Source organism: Camponotus floridanus, unplaced genomic scaffold (genome assembly GCF_003227725.1).
Source record: "Camponotus floridanus strain SB8 unplaced genomic scaffold, Cflo_v7.5 scaffold3, whole genome shotgun sequence".
Lineage (NCBI taxonomy): Eukaryota > Metazoa > Arthropoda > Insecta > Hymenoptera > Formicidae > Camponotus > Camponotus floridanus.
The window spans coordinates 779,661-790,544 of record NW_020229436.1 but is presented as its reverse complement, the minus strand read 5'-3'; the positions used below and the strand labels follow the sequence as shown (position 1 = coordinate 790,544).

The 10,884-nt window shown below is 29.2% G+C and overlaps 3 protein-coding genes across 4 annotated transcripts; 1 reads left to right on the top strand and 2 right to left on the bottom strand.

Annotated features, from left to right (window-relative positions):
• Positions 1–2,576: 2,576 nt before the first annotated feature.
• On the bottom strand, positions 2,577–6,136 carry LOC105257676 (cdc42 homolog). Of its 2 annotated transcripts, XR_003122989.1 has the most exons (6): positions 5,865–6,136; positions 5,018–5,215; positions 4,818–4,927; positions 4,530–4,727; positions 3,650–3,958; positions 2,577–3,560 (listed from the first exon to the last, which is right to left on the bottom strand). XR_003122989.1 is itself a non-coding variant. In XM_011268466.2 (5 exons), exons 2-5 carry the CDS (start codon positions 5,193–5,195, stop codon positions 3,869–3,871), a joined length of 576 nt encoding a protein of 191 aa, XP_011266768.1. In that variant the 5' UTR covers positions 5,196–5,215; positions 5,865–6,136; the 3' UTR covers positions 2,577–3,868. The 2 variants fall into 2 exon arrangements, 1 of the variants encoding a protein (XP_011266768.1); XM_011268466.2 differs by having other exon boundaries at positions 2,577–3,958.
• Positions 6,137–6,487: 351 nt separating this feature from the next.
• LOC105257675 (protein crossbronx homolog) lies at positions 6,488–8,440 on the bottom strand. The gene is made up of 7 exons (XM_011268465.3): positions 8,259–8,440; positions 7,930–8,111; positions 7,796–7,860; positions 7,309–7,409; positions 7,041–7,228; positions 6,778–6,946; positions 6,488–6,705 (listed from the first exon to the last, which is right to left on the bottom strand). The coding sequence occupies exons 1-7, from the start codon at positions 8,271–8,273 to the stop codon at positions 6,622–6,624; spliced, it is 804 nt and encodes a 267-aa protein (XP_011266767.1). The 5' UTR covers positions 8,274–8,440; the 3' UTR covers positions 6,488–6,621.
• A 455-nt stretch (positions 8,441–8,895) lies between these two features.
• LOC105257674 lies at positions 8,896–10,580 on the top strand. Its single transcript, XM_011268464.3, has 3 exons — positions 8,896–9,218; positions 9,374–9,680; positions 9,953–10,580. Exons 2-3 carry the CDS (start codon positions 9,448–9,450, stop codon positions 10,206–10,208), a joined length of 489 nt encoding a protein of 162 aa, XP_011266766.1. The 5' UTR covers positions 8,896–9,218; positions 9,374–9,447; the 3' UTR covers positions 10,209–10,580.
• The last annotated feature ends 304 nt before the right edge of the window (positions 10,581–10,884 follow it).

Below are 10,884 nucleotides of genomic sequence, written 5' to 3'. Positions count from 1 at the left end.
AATTATCAAAGATTGAGTAATTAAAATATCGAACAATTTTCGTTATTAAATTTTTATCGTAAGGCTTCGCATTTATTGAAGCCACTGAACCACTGAACAGAAGAAGAGACGAGGAGGATAGAGAAATGAACGTGGAGGAGAAACGGCCGTGTGGATGACGGTGGGCGATCCACGTCGGCGATATCCCATCAGACCGTCAAATGACCGCCTCCCGTGTTTCTGCGTCTCTACGGCCCCTGCATTTCCGCTCGCACGTGCCGGTTCGACGAGGGGATTCTCACAGCTCCGGTTCTTAGCCCGGGAATATTCTCGTTCTACTACTCCCTGTATCTCGCGCGCGGTTGTCATTACCTTTGGCTGACTGCCAACAAAGACGAGAAAACGCGCGCGCGCGCGACAAGAAAAGCATCGATCGCGATCGATTCCACATCAAACGCCAAACGATAAAAAAATATTCGAGTTTTATCTTCCTCAAAATATATAAAATAAAAAATAGCGAGTCCCTAAAATATTTATGAAACTCTTAAGAGAGAGACTACTGCGAATGCTTATCGAATATATATATATATATATATATATATATATATATATTAATCTACAATTTAAATTAACTCTCTGAGCTGCTTGAAAATCGATTTTTTGTTAAATATACTATTATTATATTGGAGCGATTTTTTATGCGCTGAATATTTTTCGCGCAAATTTCACAGATAATATTGGATAAGTCAAGAAAATAAATTCAATTTACTCACCAGTCGACGAAACGCCGCCATATTTTCGTTGGTTGCTTCGTCGCTTCGGACACTTGTTCGCACAAGATGCAAGTCCACCAGGGCACCACCGATTACGATTTCATTAAATAATACGATAAAACGGTCGCCCGTCACTTTATACGGCACTCCCGATACTTATGGCACGTACTACGCACTTAATCCGATAAATAACAATTAAAGATCGTCCGCGATATCCGCGATGCGTGTGAAGCGTCCTGTGACGTAATTCAACAAATTGAAGTTGCGCGACACGTATGTAATGTGTGAACTTCGACGCGAATATATACTCAATCATCTTTAAAAAATCAAATAACGATGGATTAAAAGTACCTAATATCCGAAAAAAAACTTCAGTCAAAGTTTGATGCGAAATAAATGAGATATACCTTAATAAACAGAATGTTTAATGAATGTTTAATAACTTTATAGTATTATTTCTATATGTTGTAATGCGACGTATCTTATCTTAATATTCGAATATTTTTAATTGCGATTCTATGTTTTTAAAATTTCATAAATTTAAGATAAAAAATCGAATGTGTTCTCAAACTTCAAAATAAAACATCGAATATTTTCTAAATAAAACATAATTATAAATCATTCGTAAAGAAATACACACGCGGAATGTATATTTACAATTATCATAAAAAAATTTTTATAATCATCGTTCTCGATTGATTCTAAAATAAAAAAGTTGCGCGAAATATTTATTCCAATAAATACCTGATGCCTTGATACGTACAATCTTTAATTATTAAATTAATCGTATGAATTGATAATCATTAATAGAGGAATAAAAGGACGATATACGGAGCGAATCGTATCACTATCTGTCGGCTCGGCCGTTGCCGTCCGAATGAAACGTAGGTACACGTAGGTACACGCGTTGTAAACAAACTTCAAGGCCGCATTCCAGCCGATGTATATTGTCGTTCTAAAATATTATATCGTATATTTAACTTTACAATTTCATATCGAATATCTTGTCTCTCACATTTTTAAGCGATTATTAACATATCGTTATATTTGATAACATTCCATTATTTAAATTATTCGATTTATGTTACTTTATTTTCTCAATCTGAAAATAATAAATATATAACGGCGAAAAATTATACTTATATCGTATCTCTTTGTTAAGAAAAAAAAAAAAAGAAACAATAGTATGTTCTGAAAAACAAGCAAAATGACAACCAATTTGTTATTATAAACTTATTATAAAATATTTTTTGAAATAAAAAATAAATTATAAGGATATACATATATTGCGTAAAATTATACAATAATAAGTATATTGTATAGTATAGTACTTTTATATATTATATATAAAAATTATATATAAATTATATATAAATATATATAATTTATATATATCTTATAATTATATAAATATATATTATATTAATTTCATTTCCATTTTATTGTACATCATATATGTATATGTGTAATGAAAATTTTGTTAAAAAACTTGAATTATTATTAATAAATGCCCTATATAAGTAAATCATATATCTCAAGCATCAAAGCATCAATGTTCAATATATTTTAAAATAATTATTTATCTATTATGATTATGATATTAAATTTCAAGGAATTAAAGATAACAAGGATATTAATATATGAAAGAATTATAAACAAGTTAACAAATAAAAACATAAACGCGCGAACATCATATACATAGTATAAATATATTTATGTGAATATTTCATTACATGATTGTGTCTATATCATGACACGTACAGTGCTAATAAATGCTTTTTAACTGGATTCTTAGTGTAAAAGTTGATTCAATCTTTTTGATGAAATGCTTTCTCTCACAATATCCCTATATTGCAACGCGACATTCATGTATTATTAGTACTAGCGATATGCGACAATTGAGCTCAATGAAAAATTAGTCGCGTGCCATTGACATTGTGAATCGATATAATTCATTGCATGCAGCATCATGATAGTTAATAAAATTTCATGTATATAATTGTGAGAATCATAAATGTTTAAGAAAAAGATTTAAAGACTCAATTCTTTTTATTAAGTAGTAAATTCGTTGAAAATATTTTGCTATCTAATAAACGGCACTCAAAAATGCATGAAAAAATTGGTCGATTTTCTTAAAAGCTTTCCTTAATTAAGGTATCATGTATATTTTTTAAAGATCTGAAATTTCATTATCGATATTAAAAAGCTTTTGCCCACACGCTGCTATACTTTAGACGAAGAATAAATGGTAGGAAAGTAATTATATATTTATTATATGACAAATTTTTTATCATAAAATTATGTCAATAATCAAATTAATTTATCGCGCACGTAAAGATAGTTTTGCAAAAACCTTTAATATTCAACAATGATATTTCATATAGATTAATTGTTAGAAATAATAATAATCTTTTTGTTATATGCACTCGATAATATACCTACATAATGATATTGCTATAATATATATTTGTCATTTCATACATTCACCATAGAATTCCTAATACTGACATCGTCGAAAATTTTATTTTAGTACTTATCGAAAGAAACAATCATCATTTTAGTGAAAGATGCTTGAATACCTTATTAATCCAAATGAGTACTCTATTGGATATCGACGACTCAGAGATATTTATATATATCTTGGTAAACATTTCGATTTAAAAAAATATTATTGAACAATAGCACCAATCTTTCTGTTTCTCCACCTCTATCCTATTCAATATAAATGTTAAAAATCAATAATTTTAGAACAGTTTCAGAACTTCTATCTCAGAAAATTCTCAGATGCGCTTCAAAATTTCGCGCCGCCTAGAAAATTGTATTGGAAAAATGAAAGGTTTGTGCAACAAGTTATCTCAAAAAGATAGCCATTGTTTGATAGAAAAATTTTCTCTAACCTTACAAATTCAGAGTCGTTGTAGCACGCCTCATGGAATGTTGCAGTCGCTATCGTAGCTGACTCTTGCGCGATTGCTTTTTCTTCCCTCGGATTATAAAGTAGAGGCAAATTTAGTTATATTTAATACAATATACTACATACAAGACTGTTGTCTGGTACTACGTAGCGTTATTTTGATGTTCGGCATGCGTTCCTTCAATAATAATTCTTCGTCGATTTACAGAAGCGTACACTTTCTTTTCTTCACTGGTTCGGGCGGTTCCAATGCAGCCAAAATAGCTTCGTCGAATACATTCTTCAAACCTTTCTAGCATGTCAAAAAAAATATGTTACATAAAGAGTAATTTATTAAATATTATTAATATAATTTATAGAATCTAATATAAATATTTTTTCATTTTAGTTAAAGAGATATAAATGTTTATGAAAAAAATTATATCTTTCTAAAATTTAAGTGAGAAAAAGGTCTTGTGAAGAATGCCTATAGGCTTATTGTTCAAACTTTTTCCAATTCAAGATTAAACTTTATTTTTAAAATAAAGGCTTAAAATAAAGTTTATAATACGTAGATTACAAATATACAAGTTTCTAAATGAGAAATATACAAGTATAATCCAAGTTACCATTTTTCACTTTTACAAAAGTTTTAATTTTTACTCTTATAAAGAAAAACTTATTTGACCGGTTATTTTCTCTAAAACAATTTATTTATTACAAAAAATGAAAAAATAAAAACCTGTAAAAACCACCTTTAAAAAAATGAAATCCAATATCGAGTTGAAAAAATTTTGAACAACAGTTGTCCTTACTTTTTCTTAAATAATATTTTAACAATAAAATATTTTTAATAAAACTATAAAATATTAATTTTCTTTTACCTGTGTTAGAGCACTGCACTCTACATATTTTACAGCCTTGAGCTCCTTGGCAAGTTTCTCGCCCTGTTCCCCAGATATTGGCTTCTGCTTATTTTTTGCGAGCTTCTCTGTTGTTGCAACATCATCTCTCAAATCAATTTGTGTTCCGACAAGTAGAAATGGGGTTCTTTGACAATGATGCGTTATTTCAGGCACCCACTGCAAAAAAATATATTATCACATTAGAATTTGAATTAAAATCATTAAGATGTAGAAATAATGAATAATAATAGATGATAATAGATGTACCTTTTCTTTTACATTTTCGAACGATGACGGTGATACAACTGAAAAACATACTAGAAATACATCGGTCTGAGGATAACTTAAGGGACGCAATCTATCATAATCTTCCTGACCTAAGAAACAAAAAGTTTGAATTAGATTACAAAACAAGCTTTAGCAAATTATCTTTAGAGAAATAATCCAAAAGAAAACAAATTTCTTACCTGCTGTATCAAATAATCCTAATGTATATGGATCACCTCCTATCATCACAGTTACCGCATAATTGTCAAAAACAGTAGGCACATATTCGGAAGGAAACTTATTTGTGGTATAAGAAATCAAGAGACATGTTTTACCAACCGCTCCATCACCTACCACAACACACTTTATCGTCTGCATTTTAATGCTCTTTATGCAATCTGAAACATTATATATATTTATATATAATTAAGGCCTGGTTGCACCAATGTTATTTTAGCTTTAAGCGAGACTTAAATATATGTCTATCTTTATATTTCTTTCTAAATAAATAAAGACAGACATATATTTAAGTTTCCCTTAAAACTAAAATAATATTGGTGCAACTGGGCCTAAGAGTTACAATTATTCTAAACACTTATACATAAATAAAGCAAATCTTACACTCGACCTTGATTAAACTCAAATCAACATTAGAATACAATGTGTTATATTATTTAATTGAGCAGTCTGCTTTGTAATATTGCATAATAATTTTATCAGCCATAATATTACATTCACATGATGTCATAAATACAAGAGAAATATTATCAGTAAAATGTTACTTAAGCGATAACATCATCATAATATTGGCCGGCACGATGATCATTTTCTCATCGTATTCCGTCTTTAATTTGAATTTAATTTATAGGTATATATCTCTTTGCAATAAGGATAGGGCGACATGCTGCTCAAGATTCTTTAGCTATAGGACATTAAAATACTTTCGCGACTTTTTTTATTCCGAATGTGAACTTAGAGCGAGAATCGACTCTCGTACATGATATTTTTTGCTCATCGCGCGTAATGAAGACGCAATGAAATAATTACCTGAATCTGTGGGGCTGTCATTAAAGGTTAAAACCGCTGCAACTCATAAAATAAACTCCCGGGTGGCGCAGCGGAAGCGGCTTCGGGCGTGTGCCGGTAGAAAAGTACCGATTTGCACGAGTCCGTTTTCACAATTGGAATTGCGAAATTACTGCATTAATAACGTAAATTCCACAGATTTTTGTCGCGAGATGTACATACGTTATCTCTCTTCTTGGCGATTTCGAGCTGTTTCAAGCGATTTGTTAGCTACGTAAAACCGGATTCCTATGACGACGTAAAAAGAGGAGGGGATTAAACCTGGAACGTCACAAAAGAAGCGTAAAGTGGCGCTCAATTTGAAAAAGTTTTTTACTCTACGATATTTCACTTTTTCTCTTTCTTTCCTAATTTCTTATATTAATGATTTTAAAAAAATATATGTATATTACAATCAATGTTAAATTAATTAGGCGCTCTCAATCTTAAATAATTTAGACACTCTTAATGTATATTCATATTTAAACACAAATATATATTAATCTTTTTTTATTAAAAACTACAAGAGTATATATTTTAATTTGTTCTATACAGCAGTGACTTAACACAGTCATATAAAATTTTAAGGCATATATATATATAATCTCTGAATAGAAAAATATTAATATATTTGTATCTATATATAATGATTGCCAAGAGAGCAATAATTTCCTTATATAACTTTTAAGGATGTACATTGTTTCACTATTTGTCAAAATTTGAATTTTAAACTCCTTTATTATCTAGCTTCTGGTTTTGAAAACGGTTGAAGAGAACCAGGTTGTACCCATGACAAACCTAATGGCTTATTTTCATCTTCGCTCTATAAGATATAATAGAGAAAATTTAAATTTAATGTTTTATCATGATGAGTGATTTACAAATATGTATTTACCTTTGGTTCATAAATTTCCCGTTTAATGGGATCATGCACTTCATTCACATATCGAGTAAATGTAATATAATGTGGATCATCTATGGTAGATGGATCAAATACTTGATTTACACTTGTCTTCACACAAGCTTTCACACGTTCTCGGAAAGCCTCAAGATTACTTTCTTGTCTACAATATTACCAATTTCTGGATGACATATTCTTTTCACGATTTTGTTTTAAATATATCTTTTACATGTAAAGCAAATAACAATTATACTTACAAACTAGATGCTTCCTGATTAATTGGAGTCATTTTTGTATCTAGTTTAATAAATATTTTTGTAATATATTGTATCAATTGCCAAATTCTGTTATTTCTTCTCCATTCAGGGAATCCCCACGATGTGCACAATTCTCCATTTTCTGGATTTATCAATGGATGGAAAACTTGAGTTTCAAACACAATTTTCTAAAATATATATCTGGTATGAAAACTATAAGACATACATATATATATATATAAGATTATTTGCAACTTGGTATTCTTACAGGACAATCTCCAAGCGGAAAGTTTGGAGGCAATGTAATAGTGAATCTGAAAACCCCGCCTTTGTACATCCCTTGACGAACGAATTGTACACCAAACCATACTGTAGCAAAATGTGTTTAAAAATAACATATATATTAGAACATTTTATAATAGTCATCTTAACGACATTAAAGTGAAATAGGCAAAAGATATGATTATATTTACATCAGAACCATTATACAAGTTGTAATCAGGATGAGCAAGACCTATAAAATAGGTTTATACTCATCAAAAACACACTAACGTTTCAATAAAAAAAAATTTCAAATATGGACTAAAAAGAAAAGAATATAGAATATTTACTCTTTTTCTTTGTCTTTTTGTGAATCATAGACTAGCTGTTCTTATTCCCAAGCAATAATATTGTTAATCAGGATTATCATAGAAAACACATACTAAATTATGAATGTACTAAATATAACTTGTTGCTAATTAAGTAGTACTTACAAAAAGAATTTAATGCAGATGGTATTATATAAGTCCCCTTTAAATCTTGAGAACATAACATCTTACTGGAAAAAAAAAATATATAAGTTTGTTATTTTTACAATACACATATTATAGTACTACTATATACGCACTATTCTGAAATAATATTATATTCCTGTAAGAAAACAGCATGTTGCTTATTAGTTTGCGAGACAATCGGTCTATCTATCATTTTTACAGACATGCTCAATGAAGATTCTCCATTACTACTTCCTGGCACAAGCTTCCTAAAGGAACCTTGTCTGTTTAAATTATCAGTTTTACTGTCTTCACTCTGAAATAACAACAAAACATTATCACATTTTTAAAAAATACTTATTAAATACAAAAAAAGCGTAGAAAATAATAGAGATCATATATATTCTTGTATCATTTATTTGACCACTGTTATTAAATATAGCATCTTGAAAAATATTTCTACCTTGGTCCCCGACATGATGAGTCGTCTTAAAAAAATGCATGAAGTTGTAGATATTAAAATCTCGCTACATCGCACTTAACATAAAGATAAACCATGCCTGTTGATAATCTTTGGAGATTACTGGACCATTTGGGCTAATTTACAGATTGACATATGAAACGCAGCATCAACCATAGATCATATGATTCAAACTGATGGTATTGGTATGTTCGACTTGCATGGATGTAAGGTCAAGTATAGAGAACCTCTAGGAGAGAGAATGGACAACTGATCATGTGACATGTGATCAAGCTTTTTCATGATTGGCTGGCAGAAAATGTATCAATTTTAGCTATTGCGACGCCAATGCAAAATATGATGACACACAAATAGGACACACATGACACACATATATTAACCTATTTGTGTGTATCATATTTTGCATTGACGTCGCAATAGCTAAAATTGATACATTTTCTGCCAGCCAATCATGAAAAAGCTTGTTCAGTTGTCCATTCTCTCTCCTAGAGGTTCTCTAGTCAAGTATTAAGAGAATACTCGACTGTGATTGGTCAATTTCTTAAGGCTTAAGCTTAAATTACTTATTGTAAACCCGGCCTTACTATACGACCAATGTAGATCCAGCTTAAGAAATACAGGACAGAGTGTATTGCTGCGAGGGTGAAGCTCAAAGAAAGAAAAGGAAGAAAATTTTACTCGATGGCTGATTTGAACCAATTGGAAACGCTTAAAAGAGTTTCGGAACGGCTATCGAATAAAATTTTCCTCAGAGAGTACGTTTTGGAACGTACCCCAAGTTCGATCTCCTCTCTTACTTCATGGATGATTTACGCTTGGTATTGAAAATTAACAGCTGATTGGCCGAAAACACATGTTTTTGAATCATATCAATGTTGATTAAATGGCTTATTGTATGGGAAGATTATTATGTCATTGAATATGAAAACAATAATTATATATGTAAGCTGTTAAATTATAAGATGTATACATATATTTTTTTCTTTTTTATTATCTTTTATCATTCTTTATTCTTATTTTTGATTCGATAAAATTATAAAAATTGTAATTAAATCTAAACAAAATGTAATTTAATCTAAACAATTACTTATTTGCAGGATTTTTTAATCTTAAAAAAAAAAAAAATTTAAGAAAAAATTGATCTACAATTTTCTTCGTACTGTGATGAAACATGCAGGCTTCATTGTCAGTCCGAACAATTGGCTGTATTGGAAAGTGTACAACTGGTTTGACAGCTGAAGAATTAGATCAAATTACAGATAATATAAATAAGACTTTATCTCATCCAAAGGGTAGACAAATTTTTGAAAGATACCTCCAGCAACGCAATCTTCAAAGTAGTCTGGAATGTTTGGAATTGTATAAAATCTGTTCAGAGTCTCTTGCTAAGGAATTAAGTAAATTGTAAGTGTATCACATATGTAACTTGTACCAATATAATAAGATTAATATCATAAAATATTACATATTTGCATGCGAAATCAATATATTCAAATATTAATGAAGTTTAAGACTTGAAATTTTTGCAAAATATAACAATTTTTATAGTACATATAGTATTATTTAAATATATTATTTAATTATAAAATATAAATATAAAACAAATATGTTTTAAAGTTTTATATTTCATTAAAATTTCATATTCCTCAATATTCATATGAAAGAATAATTTACAGACAATCAAAAGATTCTGATTTAGAATCTTTAATTGTTGATGTGATGACGGTGAGGGAAATTACCGAAGATCTGGATGGTGTTCCACAAATAGACATGGCACTTATGGAACGATTTAATGAGGCCTTAACAAACAAGACTAGAGAAGCATTACTTAATATATTGGAAGACACCAGAGATCGATCGCGAGATTATTTAAAAAATGTACATCAAAGTTTTAAACAATATATTTCAGAACCATGTCCAATAACGAAATAATGTTATATTACATTAACATGTTCAAGAACTTTCAATGCTTTTTATATTTGTACTATAAAAATCTGTAATGTACGTTTTTATTTTCGTATATAATGTGTGAATATCTCCATTTATATGCAACTTATATAGTACTTATTGTTGAAAGATATATTTAATATCTAAAGATGTGTATACTGAATAGAAATATTCAGAAAATTAAGGCTGCAGAGTTAAATTATAAAGTTATATAGAACACAACGCATTTGATGATGGAAGCTTCGTATTATTTAAAACTTTTCACATATGAAATATAGTAGATTAACGATATCACCAAAACTATTCTCTCATGTATCTTATTCTTTCTATTGTCATTTCAACTAGATTAGAACATAACATTCCATGTACTATTTATCTTTTCAAATATTAATATTTATTATAAAGATATAATTGATAACTAATACATACATAGTATTTAGATGAAAAAAAAGGAAAATAAAATTATCTATAATAAAAACCAATATCACATTGAAAAAATCAATAAGATAGCAGATCACTATATGCCTAGATGCAAATTTTACTGCCCACTATTAGTTAATTTAAATCATTTGTAACTTAAACTATTGCAATTTAAATATTTTCAAAGTTTTTGTATTTATATTATGTAGAATTACTCTCCTCTCTAATACTATTTTAACTA